Genomic DNA, 15,543 nt, shown 5'->3' with positions numbered 1-15,543 from the left:
CACACAAACAACACACACCGACGTGAAAAGTCTTTTTCACCACACGTGACATGTTTCCTCGGCAACATCAATATTTGTTCAGTTTCCATTTTATTTTTCCTTCTCTCTCCCCCTACATTATTCGTTCGTGCAGACGACGTTCGCACGTTACAAAAGCCAATGCGAATATTTAAAAAAGAATACTTAAAGAACTGTTTTAGTCTAGAAAGAACAGTTTCCCTTCTCCTCCTCCCCCCCCCCAAAAAAAAATATTATGTTGCTACCTTTTGTTTGGCCTTGGTAATGAGGGGGGTCATTTTTGGTGTATCAGCCTACCTATACACACATCCTCATTTTCACGGGGTGTATACTTAAGTGACGGTGTGTCCTATCAATGCGTTGCGTCTATTGAGACGTGTATATACACTTGTACAATACAGTATGCGCAGCCATTATTGTGGGCTATTAAGATAGAAAAGAACACCCCCCCCCCTTCTCCCTCCCGCCAACCAAATGAGGCAGACGTAAGAAGAGGCGCCTCTTAACTGCGATGGAAAATGACAGGGCGCTTGTTGTTGCGAACGGGGCAAAAGTTTGGGAGACTACCGTTGTCTTCGACTCTGTTACTCAACTTGAACCTGAATCGTTATTTTGTGACTTACTTTTTTTCCGACGTCGAGCGCGTCCTGTGTCCCATCCAATCATCAAGGAGTGAAGGGGAAAGAAAAAAGGCGCATAAAGACAAGATTTCCCATCACTCACACGAGAGAACAAAAAAGACAACAAACAAAAGAGCTACTGGCTTTAGAGGGGGGGGGGGGGGAACAATAAATGATAGAGAGCTCTGCTGGCTGTGTGCTCTTGACGCCAAAGACACGTCTCCTTCTATTTTTCAGTCTATTAACAAAAAAAAAAAAAAAAAAAAAAAAAGAAGGGTGGGGGGAGGAGTGAGGACAAAATGGGGTGAAAGAAGAAGTCGATGACAAACGACAAGTGGAGCTTTTGTTATTTGAAATCGGAATATGTTTAATTCCAACGCAAGGAAAACACCCTTTTCAAGAGAGAAAGCTCTTGGAAATGAGTGAAAACAACTGAATGCGAGAATGGCTAGCCGAAAATCAAATTGAAAATTCTTTTTCCGATGCCTTTGTACGCAAATGCTCGACATATCCGTCCTGCTCGACCCCACCAAATAATCAAAGGAAATTAAGAAGGCATATAACAGATAGCTAGATGACGAACTAGATCGGGTTTGTATAGCTCATCAAGACACACGCAAGTATAAAAGAAAGACATGCCAGAGAAAACTAGCGGCTGTGTAACAGTAGCATGTGACGAGTAGCAACAAATCCATGAGTGGCACAAAAAGAAAGAAGAGATCCCCATCAAAAGAAGCAACCCGATATTTTATTAGACACAGTCAGTCAAGTAACCGAAACTTGTGATGAATTGACTTTTGCACGCGTCACACTATATTTAGTACGCGTGAGTCTTCTCCTTTTACTCACGAAGGGCAAAACAAAAAAGATAAAAGTTTTTTTTTTCTCACTCGCACACATTTTAATTGAATAATTTGAGAATGTCACCAGTTGCTGTCGACTAACGATGTCAGTGTTTGACGTCATCGAGTTGAAATTCCAATCTGTTGTCACGTAGTCATTTTCTTTCGTCCACGTGACACCCCCCCCCCCCCTTTCTTTTTTTCAATCGAAACGTAGCTCCTCATTTGCTCTCGGTGACACTTTGTCACCGGATGCAGCTGACAATCGCCCAACTTCAAAGACTCAACGCGAAAAATACCGAAATGAAACAGCGCACTCTGCTTCGCGTGTGTTCGCACAATTCCCCCCCCCCCCCCCCAAAAAAATAACAAATACAAATCGAACTCTCGTTCACGCCACGTTCGACGAAGGAAGTCAATGCTAACAGCTTCGCCATGATGGCGTAGATGCCTACAGTTTCATTGACGATGACGTCCTATAGAGCGAGCAGAGTGATGTTGATAGTAGCGAAACAGAGCTCCTAAAATGGCGGCAATAACGAAAAAAAAAAAAAAAAAAAAAAAAAACGAGAAAAAAAAAAAAAAAAAAAATCCATCAAAAGAACTCGTTGACTTTGAGCTCTTATTTTTTTTTTTTTTTTTCTGCTCCGTCCGCTCCGGAGTTCCATTCCGTCGCGTCGCGGAAGATAGAAGCCATCACCTCGCAATCCTTTCATGTCGCTTCGCGCTTGGTTTCCAGTTGATATCGAGAAACAAAAAACAAAGAAGAAACGGGGCATAAAAATGAGAGAAAAAAAAAAAGGAAGCCAATTCCCTGTAGTGACACTACCAGGTAAATAGGATGGGGAAAAAAATGCGCCCCAAAATAAATTTCGTTTTCCCATTGAACTAAATATACTGTATATATATTTTTTTGTTTCTAAATCGGAATAATGCAAGTAGATATTTTTTTTAAACATCGAAACAAGATGGGTCAGTAATATTTTTGGAACGAGTTCTTTTGTTTTTTGTTTTTTTTCTTTTCTGTTGTGGGAAAATCAAATGGACTGGGAAGAACCATCCGCTATTGATCCCCCAGCAGCGCCTCTGCCAGATACAGTAGATGTGTGTGAGCGAAACGCAAATCATAGAAACGCTTATCACGTCCGGAAGACGTAGGTGTTTGTATGGCAGCGGCGCGATAGCACACCCACGAAACATACGGATCACACGAAAATGGATTGTCTTTCCCCTTTTCTTCTTCTTTTTCCTTCACGCATCCGCAACTACGGCGCTTGTGTGCCAACAAAAACAGCAGATGTAGCGATTCCAAGAAAAAGCTTTTATCAATCGAATATTCTATAAAAAGGTAGACAAAACACACGAAAGGAGAAGAAAAGAAAAAACGAAAAAGATTTGATTTCTTTTTTCGATCCCGTTTCAACTGAACTATGAACGCAAACCTACGCGCCTTGTATTCCTGTTCCGCTGGTAGGCCTCATAGCGATCATAGGGTCATGAGTAAGAGTTATACAACCGTAGACGTGTTTTCATGGAACACAAATACATGAATGAATAAGAGTAGCAATATAAAACAAACAGAAAAAAAAAAACAGGAACCCCGGTCGCCCATCGTTCCGCTTGCCTTCTTTTTTTTTGTTTAAAGGTCATCATCAGGGAAAGCCGACGTTGCTGTTAGATTCCTCCCTTCAATGTGTGTTCTCACACGCGTACATCGAACTACTGTGTCAATCAGGGGTGGGGTCGCCCCTACAAAAACACTAGGGATCGTCCGATAACCTGGGAAGGGTTAACCGACAAAGTTCTCATGCCTCTACATGTAAAAAAAAAAAAAAAAAAAAAAATGAGAGGAAGAAAATAAAAGTCTGCCATTCTCCAACGTTTCTTCTAGTTCTAACCTTTGAACATCTTGCCGTGTGTGACAGCTTTCCTCGAAATTGAAAACGATAGCACAAAAAAGAGAAACGAAAAGAAAAAAAAAAAAAATAAAAATAAAAATAATAATAGAGGAGACACGTTCGTACAGGTTCCTCTAAATCCTTCCGTGTTGCTCTTTCATCTTGGCCAACCGCTCTGAAGTCGACATCTAAAGGCTGTGTAATATCCTGCCGATCGATCGTACCGACCGAAATAACAGTTGCCACTCTGTAGGCAACCGCAAAAAAACCTCAAAGATTAGAAACAAAAGAACACAAACCAAGCAAAGTCTGCAAAAGATAAGTCACACACACATACACACACACACACACACACACAAAAGGACACATATTACTCGTTCGCATCGCGTCTCTTATTTGCTTTCTGACAACCCGAGTGCGTCGCATTCAGTTCCACGACAGTTTTTGTCGGCGACATAAAGAGGGAAAAAAACAAAACAAATGAAAATGAATGACGGTTGTCAAGGAAGATTGGTTGACGTACTCAGTGATCGAAATAATCGGCCTACACACACGGCAACAAATCAGAATGAGCCAAGTATTTTTTCCTTTTTTTTTGAAAAGAGAGATTAAACTGAACCCTTTCGCGGAATAGGATGCCGTTTTATTCCTATCAATCAAGCAGAGCAACATGCAGAAGGTTTGTTTTACCTGTACGCCAACCGATGAAAACAAGACGCTGACGCAAACAAAATCTCAAATGCGGAAAACTTTGTCAAAGACTGGGAATGCAATTTTGCAAAATGCGAAAATGTGCAGCGCGTGCTACAATTTTGCAAAGCCTATAAAATGATCGTATCCCCGGACTAACTAGAAATTCGTTCTGTCTCGCTTTGCTATTTCAATTTCACCAGCTGTGCACACAAGCGGCATAGAGATATGGCACAGTCGAGGCGACACTGCCAGCAGCGGGACACGTAATGAATTCATTAAAGGACAAGCCGCATCGGCGACGATTGCGTCCTCCAATTTAATCTGAAGGTTACGGTCTGGCCTCTCCGCTTTCAAAATTTTTCGCCAAAAAAGATATTGGGAAAATAATTATAAAAAAAAAAAAAAAAAAAAGAAAAAAAGAAAAGAAAAGTTTTAGATTTACCCGCAGGACGACATCCTGTCAAAAGCGGAAGGGCGAAATGTATACCGAAGACGTGGCATATGTCCGAGCAATGGGCTTATAGAACTTAAACGGTAGCCAGTCGAGCATGAATTTTCGATTAACTAACAGAAAAAATAGAGAGACAAAAGAAAAACGAAAACGAACATTTTTTTCTTTTCGTTTCACAGCAAGCTGTTTGATGGCGGGGCAATCCTTTAAGGCCTTTTTGAATTGGCAAAAACGAGACAGATGGGGATGGTCGCAGCATTTGGGAAGGGATCCACTCATCACTTCCATCAACGCTCGCGCGTTCAACAGTAACTCAATGCAGTTGCGTCCAACTCTTCCATCGCATTCCCCCGGACCCTGTGCGAAACAAGGGCGGAATGCAGGGGACGCTAAACAGATTGGCCGTCCATCCATCGCTGGAGAACGCGCAGGCAATTTTCGGGCCCATAGTTCACCAATTCAAATGAGACCATCGATTGCTCTCCAACATCGTCAACATGTAGCCCTCACTTTGCTTTACCAGTTTTGTTATAATCACGGGTCGATAGTATCCCAACTCGAGTTAGGTAATTAAAAAAAAAAAAAGGGGAAAGATTTCGAATAAAAAAGGAGGCTGCCATTGGCCATTGACATTGTAACTTTACTCCCCCGCATCAGAACGACTAAAATTTCTTACGAAAACAAAGAGATCGCTGTTTACCATCAACTGAATTTGAAATTGCGATATTCAGCTTTCGTTTGACGTCAAATTCCATGTACGTATCTTTACGGTTTTCTTTGTTGAACTTTAAAAAAAAAAAATAAAAAAAAAAGAGGAACAATTTGATTGTCTCGACGGAAGCAGAAGCGGAAACGGACTTGTTTTGCTTGTCTGAGCGCTTCGTTGTTTTCGATGTGCACAAAACAGACAGTTGGGCATTCATCAAGATCAGCCGCTCTGACGAAAGTTAAGACGCACTTTTCTTTCTCCTGCCCTCCGTTCCACTATTTATTTTGCCCCCCTCTTTGCCTTTGCTTTTTACCGAATCGAATGTTCGGCCTGCGACCAAGTTCTGAGAACGACAATCTGCCGCAGTGCACCCGAAAACGTTTGACAGATCAAGAACCAAAAAAAAAAAAAAAAAAAAAAAACTAAACAACAACAACAAAAAGTAAAAACGGTGAGCAAACGGCCGGCCTTAAAAAAAAAAAAAAAAAATGCGGGCCGTCGTCGTGCGTGTGTGGCGTAGTTATACGACGATTGCCCGTCACTCTTTCGATATATTAAGAGCGCTAGTCACATCCGCAGTGACACCGACCTAACAAAAAAAAAAAAAGAGAGTGAAAATAAAGAGCAGTTCCTTGTAAGGAGCGACATGTTTTCGGCCATCTTGATGGAACGTCTCACACGCTGATGTCTGTATGAGTTTCGTGCTATCGGCTTGCCTTCGCTATCGATGTAAGGCCGTGACGTGCAATGAACGCACAGACGTCGAGAGAAGCGAACTCTTGACTAATAAAGTACATTCAATCAACCGACGCTTGCCGGCCAAGATTCTATCGCTTGTATTGCGTTTATTGATGAGAGAGAGACGTTGAAAGCTGACGCCTTGCTATATTTAATTAAATATTTCATAATTGACTTTTGATGTTGAAATTGCTTCACGGATATGCCAATTCTAGTTTTTTATTTATTTATTTTTTTTTTGGAATTGAATTTCAAAGTGGCGCAAACCAATTGGCGAAGCCGTTTTCATCATCGTTTGGGACCCATGCAAAATAATAAAAGGGGCCACCAGTTGCTTTAATTATTTTGCATGGGCCAATTCTCTCGCCTTCTTAATTCGATTAATACGTGTACAAGAAACGCACTGTAAAATGGACCCGCGAAGCGAGTCTGCAGACTGTGAAAATATTAAAATCCCTTTTGGCCTAATTATTATTCAAGTTGCGCGTTATTTAGTCTCGGCACATTCTCACAGGATCGCAACTGCTGTCCGTTGTCGACTCAAAAATTATAAAAGGCGGGTGCCCTCTCCACGGACCCCCAACTACGTTACAATGGGTGTAAAGCGAAGCATCTGACGAGGGAACTAGCAATTTTAAGTCAATAATAGCCCAATTATTGCACCGGCCATACCACTTAATATCATTCGCTTTTGTAGCTATTTGGACAATGTACCGCAACAAAAGGCCGGTCGCACACACACACACACACACACACACACCCACACACACACACAGCTGAGTGGGGGAGGGGAGAGGAGCTTATACCCGAAAAAGTAATAGAATAGAAACGATCAACTTTTCGCAAGCCGCGTGTACAATTCGTTTTGCAACGCCTACAGTACGATCAGGGACGGCCGGATTAGTCGATGGAAGACCACATACTCGTTTTCCCACATTCAATGCCACTGAATTCGCATCTGCAAACTTGTACCAACCGATTAGGGCAAAATCTTTCTGGCGAAATAGACCAATGCGAATGGGCTATTCATCCCCCAACCAAAACGCAATCAATCATTCGAGATAATCGATGTAGAAAATGAGCTGGATAATATTTGGCGCGTACAAAGGGGCGAGGAAAAAAGCACAGCCATCCCAGTTTTTTTATTTATTTCTCCGCGCTTCGCATTGACCTGCCAATATGGCCCCATGATTTGAAAGCTACATCATAACCTGGGACGGGAGTAATTGGGTTCCTCGTTCTGTGTAATGTCCACATTGAGACGTAATGGAAGCAAGCGAATATTTTCTTCACAAAAAAAAAAAAAAAAAAAAAAAAAAAAAAGGAAGGGAAGATTGGCCGTTAAGCAGAGCGCGCACAAAATGGACCCTTTATCAATAACTCGCTTTCTATACGCATCGAGAGATTTATGAGGCCTGACGCTCCGCTTGGCGAGACGCTGTGGCCTCCCTTTTTACTATCGCACCGTAGTAGAATTGGTTCGTGCTTGATCGTTCAGGAATCTGAACGACAAAGACGCGTTAAAAAAATGAAGAAAGGAATAGGATAACATCTGCTGATGGCGCAATGGCTTGGCCAATTTGACCCGTCAAACCAAAACTGCTGAGATTTGCGTTCCGTTCCTGACACTGCAGCGTGAAAAGCTGTCAAACGAGAAGTTGATTACACACCCACTCTCTCGCAAAAACTTTTCGCTTCTCATTAGCAATGACGTACGCTGTATTCCAACGCATTCGTTACGTTTCACATGTCGCGCTATGCAACAACGAATTGCCACGGAAAAGGGGGGGAAAACACGAGTCATCCATCTCGCAAAAAAAAAAAAAAAAAAAAAAAATGGGCCAACTAATAAGGTAATTCGATCATCAACAGACGACAATAACACCGGCAAACAACACAAACAGATCACGTTGCAATAACGTTCGCCGTGACATGTGCACCCTGTTGTTTTTCTGTGTCAAATTGGATGTTATCGAACGTAGTGAGGCGAGTTAGTTAGGCAAGACCTGTCGATTTCCATGTCGGCCCAATTATTAATTTTAATTTTTTTTTTTTATTCCCCCGGCCTTTGTCCGTTTTCGAAAAGAAGATAGGCTTACACAACGAGTGAGACTGTAAAGCGATAGATCCCTTCGTATCGAAAATATGTTGGAGGGATCCTGCTAGACACCTGAGAACTGGCGTGGCGTGAGAGCGGAACGGATACCCCAGGAAGATTTAAACCCCATCCATTTAAATTTCTTTCGTTCAACATCAGAAAAATCGAAACGATCGGGAAGTCGACCGAAAATTTCCAATTTCAAATTAGAATTTCAAATCGGATTAACATTTATACATGTATACAAAAAGGGGGAAAAAAACCCCCCCGAAAACAAGGGAAAAAAAATGGGAAGGAATAAGAGTTGAAAATATCAATGACGAAGGCCGAAAGGATATGAAACGTCCTACGATGTTTACTTTATCCTTACATTATATAGAAAACGTACATTCTAAACGCGCAGGAAAAAATTAAATAGAATGAGAAAATAAGCATTTTTTTTTTTTTTTTTTTACATTTCCCAGTAGTGGGTCCGTCTGACATCAACAAAACGAAAAAAAAAAAAAAAAAAAATTTTTCCCTCTACATCGAGGAATGCACGATCGTTCGGAGCCTCGTTAATGCAGTCAGGGGCGTGTATCTACACCATTGGCCTACAGCTTCACGCTCTTGAACGTAATTGAATAATGCAAAGATAGACGCACGGCAGTATGTGAAAGATAACAGCACCTTTACGGTTATGTAGCTACCAAGTAATAAAGAGAAGCAGCTATAGTATCCCATAACAGATGCATATGAATTTCTCTCCCCACTCAAGAAAAAAAAAGAAAGAAAAAGGGTCTTGAGCGAGTTTTGCATAAAGCACGCATAAAAACAGAAAATAGATAAAAACGAACTGAAATTTCGAGCGTTTCAAACGCGGGAAGTTCCTGAATCGGCTCGGTTCGTTTTTATTTTTTCCGATGAAAAGGGAAACAGTGGGACTGATTTTCTCCAAATAGAAAACTTTTGTCGAACAAAGAGTTCCAGCGGATTGTTTTGTTGGTATTCAACTTTATTATACGGGTTGCTACGGCTACTCGGGATGGAGTTCTCCCGAACCTCGTAGAATGTGAAAATTTCAATTCGTCACGCCTCCCCCTCCCGAAATGAGAAAAAGAAAACGTTCCAGACATATAAACCAACAAAAAAAAAAAAAAAAAAAAAAAACGCCTTGACTTGACACCCAATTCAAAATAAAGTGGCACTCGCCAAGTGTTCGCTCTCTTTTTTTTACGGCCAGGAAATTCCAAGAGGTCATACACACAATTGCACGGGACGAGATTGTACACCTGGCTGTGTCCGTATCTGATTAGGTCGGCTGCTATTGGTCGACTCGTAATCTGCGCCCTGCTCCGTGCACGAACAGAAATATCTGTAACAAGCCTAGCATACGTCGTGTAAGATCTCCACAACCCGACGTGAACGAAATCCACCGAACGTCCCCCCCTTCTCGCTCCCCCCTATACCTAGCAGCAATATGGGGCTCCATCGATCTAGAAACATCGTGGAACGGGGCATGTATACGTATTGCCTCGTATTTCCTATCTGATCCATCCATCCATTTCTCTTGGCCTGATAAATTGACGATGAAGCGCAGTCCGCAGTTTACAGTTACTATGCTCGTCCTCGCAGCGCAAGTGGGTAAACATCAAAGTCTGCACAAAGAAAAAAAAGGCTAGCGGAATAAAAAAAAAAAAAAACTTCCAGAAAAAAAAAAAAAAAAAATTGTTCACAAACTGAACAAATTTTTTGTTTAGCTGATGGAGCAACGGACGTCACGCTGTTACAACCAGCCATGTAACAGTAATGAACTATCCTTCCATAGAAGCCACTAGCAATAATTAGTACACGGGCAAAACGAACGGCAGACGGGCACGAACGTGAAAGCCTTTAATAAACCGTTTTTCGTGTACGTAAAATGAACGTCTGTTTTTATTTTAAGACAGCGATTCGTATTAAAGGATTTTCGGATGTAAGGTGGATAGGCAGAAAATCGATATTCAATCTACGGGAACGCCAAAGGCTGCTCGTTTCGGGCACGTAGATTGTGGGCAAATCAGTTTGAAAAAAAAAAAAAGGTGGGGTCTGTTAATCGTTGTTTGATGCACATTTTTTTTTTTTCTTCCTGTTGTCAATTTCGACGTTTAGGATATGGTCGCATTCACGTTGCTCGATCGCTTAAGAACTTTCCACTCCGTCACTTTCCACTTTATCATCCGATTTGTGATCCACGAGCCACAAAAACCTACTAGATAGGATTTCTTAGATATTTCCTCTTCTCGATTTTTCGAGGGGAAAAAAAAAACGGGAAATTCTTCGTGGCTGGAAAAACCAGGTCAAGGGAAAAAAAAAAAATCATATCATACGAACTTTTTCGGCGAAGGCTTAACTTACAAGAATTTTCGCAAAAAAAAAAAAAAAAAAGAGCTAAACATCCAATACGCGTTTCTGCTTCAAAAGAAGTACTTGTTATTTATCTTTTGCTTCATCTTTTTCTTTTCGAACGTCGCCAAGAAAAAATTCTTCGCGACCAGACACAGCTTTAGGAATCGAAGCAGACGCCATATCCTTGCTATTTAAAGTTGCAATAAAACAGGGGATTCTCGAATTCAAACAAAACCGTTGACGTGTGCAAACAAAATGAGCAAAAGAAAAACGAGGGTCTTTTTCGAAACGAACGAAAGGGAAAAACAAACAGACGGCCGTACCCCAAACTCTATCACGTGCGTAATCAATAAATTTTGTCTCATTTCACTGGTTTTCGTCTCTCGCCAGTCTTTTGGTTGGAACCGGCAAATACGAGCCCGATGATTCATCTTTGTATTAGAAAATAATAATTAAAAAAAAAAAAACGGGGGGGGGGCATTCTTTCTGGCTGAGATCATTAGTCCCGCGTTCAACGGAATAAAAAAAAATGATAAAGAATTCACTCTCATTTGAATGTCACGGAATTTGCAAGCAGTTGGGGAACGAGATTACTTACTGGCTTTATAAACAGCTTCTCACGTTGGTGTGTGTACACGTCGCTCACGAACGAAAATATACGTTTTAAAAAAATGCCTTTTTTTTTTCTAGCGAAGGAGTTTGTAGTTCAAAATGGATGCGTGACATTTTTCGTTCATGATTAATATCCAAGTAAAACACACAGCAACAGAATAAACATTTAAGTAAAAACACGAGAAAAAAAAAACAGTATGAAGGCTTGCTGGAACTTTGTTGAGAATTATGATTGCAACTCTTTCTATTTCTATGTGCTCATTCTACTACTGCAAAATGAAGAAGAAAAAAAAATCTGATCACGTTTCTTTTTCTAACTCAAACAATAGGCAGTGAATCTAGCAGGGAATGAATAAGAACTCCAAGAAGCCCAGATGAACTTTTAAAATTTAGGCGAAAAAAAAAAAAAAAGGCCTCTGCGTAACCGATAACTTTCTCCCACCATCCCCGCATTCTCGGATTCGAAGGGGGACTTTTCTTTTTTCTTGTTTATAGCCCAAACTTTGAAAACTTGATGAAATTTTACTTTACGATTGCTCTTGACGTTCTATTTCTAGGCAGTAAATTTATAATGTTTTCTTTTTGTTTCCCTCAAAAGTAGTTCCACTCATCTACTCGGAGGTGATTATTGGAAACACGGCCGAGTTAACCTGCGACCTGAAATCGTCCGTGCCTGGTGACTACGTCCTGCTCGTCCTGTGGTACAAAGACGGAGAAACGATGCCGTTTTACAGGTAAGCACCCCCCCCCCCCCCTTCCAAAAAAAAAATGTACATTTATGAAACGATCCAAGAAGCGCCTCATACGGCATAAAAAAAAAAACCAGAAAAACTTAAAATGAAGTTGCATTTCGTGTTATCTCCCCCTTAAGAAAAAAGAGAAAATCTTCTCGAAAACTGCATTCTACGACTCTATTATGATAATTGGGCGCGCGCGACGGGGCGAAAGAAACAAGAAAAAAGTCAGTCATGAACGCAACGATGGCGACAAGGATGACGTGGGTTATTATATGTCGTTTAACTTTCTCAAACATTGCGTGTGTCTTTATCATTTAGCCCAAACGAACCCAGCGGATTTGAATAAATGTATACGCGTAGGCACATAGAACACAATTCCCGTGCAGCGAGGAACGCGCAGGGTCCTCCTCCGAAAATTGTGATGATAATAAAGTAAACAAGGGCACGACAACACGAACGATATCAGACAAATTTCAGTTGTGGGGTCGTCCGCTTTGACTCGTTCGAAAGAAAATATTTTCGGGGACGCATCAGCTCCAAACAACGTTTGTTTTGATGAAAGAAAGAAACGAGAGTTCGAGGTCAAGTACGTAACAAGCCGAGCCATCAAAGTGTATCTCCTTGAGTTGATGGTCGGCTAATTAGGACCCTCGACGATGATGACGCGCAACGACCGGATGACTAGCACGGCGCATTTTCATTCATCTGCTAGCCAACAAGAGAACAACAATCGTGATTAGAGGCCATTTTCAGTATCCCTACTACTTTGATAGAGCGTAGTCTGCTGCTTTCGTTATTTATACTGTCATATTTTACGTCTGCCCCCCCCCCCCCCTCAAAAAAGGAGATGTAACAACACACAAAAGACGTGGAACTCCGGCGACTGATTAGAAGCCAAATTGGAGTGCAAACAAAAGAATTGAAAGAGACAAATAGCAAATTAAGGAAATCGGCCATCTTGCCATCGTGACCGATCGCCTAGAGATCTAATGATCCATTAGTCAACGTCCCACTGTTTTCAGAGCTACCGTCACAGTTGATTCCGCTCTTTTAAGTACATCGTCCCCTTTTTCACGCCCGAAAAAAAAAGGAGGGGGAGGAGAGAAATCTGATGGATGAACCTTGTTCAACGGCACCGATCCTTCGTTTAAACAAACACAAAAGGAGTGGACACACAAGAAATGGCGAATTGTGTCTTTGCCCTAGTTTGTATCGAGCTGCAATCATTGCTAACGCGGATGAGTCCAAATATCAAATCAAGAGCCAAGCGAAAAAAAAAAACACAAAAAAAGAAAGCTGAAGAATAATGATTAGAGTACCAAATTATATCGACTCGCTCTTCTTCGGCAGACGAGGTAAACAAAAGAAACCAAGAAAAAAGACGCACATATGCCGACACGAGAAAAGACGAAACTCAAACAAAACAAATAAAAAAACAAACGGGCAACAATAAATCGAAGAGATTTTCGTGCAGTCTCTTCACTTATAGGTCGACAAAACACAAAGGAAAAGGAAGGAGAGATCTGAAAGCTTGGGGAGGATCAAAAACAAGAAAGAAAAAGGAAGGCAGACAAGGCAATTCTTAACCTTGTTAAAGTACATATACAAGTCAGCCTATATATTCTTTGAAACAGAGATTTCTTTTCAAGTCAATACAATACCCGAACGTGGTACTACAAAACAAGAAAACACGAGTGCAATAAAGAAAAAAAAAAAAAAAAAGACCCAAATTCACGTTGTCGTTGACAATGTACAGACATTGTAGCGAGTACAGGGCCTTAACACAATGTTTTTAGTCATCGATGTTTTGATAATAGGGGAACGAAAAATCTCCTTATCATAAATACGCCGCAAGATACTGTTTCACCATTTCACTGCGTGCATACGCAGGCATGGTAAATATATTACGTCAAAGCGCTCCCTCTCTCCTCTTTCACGGAAAAAAAAAAAGAAGCACGAACAAGCCACAAAGATCATCATTTTTCTCTTTAGATAAATATTGCCTGCTGGGGCTCTAGTCTAGACTTGTGTGTGCCAGTATACAGTGGGGTATTTTTTTTTCCCTCCAAGTTGCCACGGTCCATTATCGAAATGAAGATATATTCCGGACAGCTCTTTGTGTGTGTGTGTGTGTAGAGTCGGAACTCTTGGACATTTGCCGCACACAGAACTTTTATTATAGAAAAGCCCCCCCTTTCCCATGCTCTTCTTCATCTTAAGGCATTCCCTTTTTTTTTTTTATTGTTGTATCCTTTTTACTTCCGGCACGTAAGACAGTAACGCAAATGGCAACGAACATTTTTATTTTTGCAAATTCTTTACTTTGTTATTTTTAAAATCGCATTTTAGAAGCCACCCCTTTTTTTTTTTTTGTAAGACGCACGATTTCCCCGTTCTCGCCACCATACGAATGCAAAAGACCTACAGACGGCAAGCAACGTTGCCGAACGACCGGGAGAGGGGGTAGTAGAGATGTATATGTATATATGAAGAGATTTCGTGAGCACTTTGTATCCAACACACACGACAAGTTGACAACATGATTATTCAAATGGGCAAAGAAGCCTCCCGCCCCCAACGTATGTGCCATCTTGTTTGCACGTACAGTCCAGATATTGATGCGGATGCATACACAAAGATCAAGGCAGCATAAGCTTTGATTCGATCCGGATGTTTGCAAAATGCTCAAAATCTTTCTGACAAAGCTACACATCCTTTCTCACTTAAAAAAAAAGGGGGAGGAGGAGGGAGGAGTAGGAAAAAAAAAATTCAATGCCATAAAATGTAAGAGTTGATTAACTAACTGTAAACAGATGATGGTTTAGCTAGAAATTTCACGAAGGACTTTAAGGAGATGGCGAATACGCGGGGCTATACACGGAAACCTGGCACCGTTTAACCTCACGGCAACAACTGATCCGTATCAGATAATGGAAGCTTTTTGCAATTTTTTTTTTTTTTTTTTTTGCGACGGATGAAAGGCTCCCTCTTCTGCTGGAACGAATGCCAACCTCGCGCCCGCACGAATTCGCCCTATTTCTAAGGAAGATCAGTTGCAGACGGGAATCCAATGCCAAGGCGATCTTCCTTCCCACCGGAAATAAAAAGCAATAGACTTAAATACGGTTGCCTATTACCACATAGTTTTACACTAGACTGGAAATAACTGACGATACGCAATTCTTCGTCTTCATTTTGTTTTTGTTTTTCTGCAAACAACAAAATAAAGGCGAATGAAACACCATAACGGCCTATATAATCAACCGTAATTCAATCCATCTTGATGACAAATTTCGGTGCAAAACGTAAGACGACAGTCGGTTCGATAAGACATGGCACGCAGATAAATTCCAAACTTGACGCTTTACGAATGTGTAAAAAAAAAAAACTCGACAGCGGGGACGCATCACAGGTGATGTAGCACAGTCCCCATGAGCGCCGCTGGCAAATGAATAATAAGTTTGTTGAAGACAAGCAAAAAATAAAAGCAAAGGCGTTAATGGATTTGTGGTCTGGCGCAGAATATGGCATTCAATCGTGAAAACGGACGAGGAGGGACAAAATGTGCGCAGGACAAACGAACGCAAAACCCTTCATGGGAAAGTAATAATACATAAGACTATGTTTTAGACACGGGTTGATACCTAGGAGCGACGAGGTGAATTGCAACGTGCATTTCGCGTTTATTGACGAAGTGAAAACACGTATATCTTCCTTCACACATTCTCTCACCCCGCCACTCCCCCCACTCTATATCCCG

The 15,543-nt window shown here is 41.2% G+C and overlaps 1 protein-coding gene across 2 annotated transcripts in view; it reads left to right on the top strand.

Moving 5' to 3' along the window:
- LOC130701286 (hemicentin-1-like) overlaps window positions 1–15,543 on the top strand; it is a 36,072-nt gene that overhangs the window by 5,738 nt on the left and 14,791 nt on the right. Inside the window, exon 2 of one of the 2 annotated variants that reach the window (XM_057523246.1) lies at window positions 11,648–11,780. In XM_057523246.1, coding sequence (XP_057379229.1) covers window positions 11,648–11,780 — 133 coding nt within the window. Of the gene's footprint in view, window positions 1–11,644; window positions 11,781–15,543 lie in introns of both variants that reach the window. The other variant, XM_057523245.2, reaches the window with a different exon arrangement.

The sequence above is a fragment of the Daphnia carinata genome, chromosome 10 (assembly GCF_022539665.2).
Source record: "Daphnia carinata strain CSIRO-1 chromosome 10, CSIRO_AGI_Dcar_HiC_V3, whole genome shotgun sequence".
Lineage (NCBI taxonomy): Eukaryota > Metazoa > Arthropoda > Branchiopoda > Diplostraca > Daphniidae > Daphnia > Daphnia carinata.
Note: the sequence above shows the minus strand (reverse complement) of the source record. Positions and strands in the feature narration are given on the sequence as shown.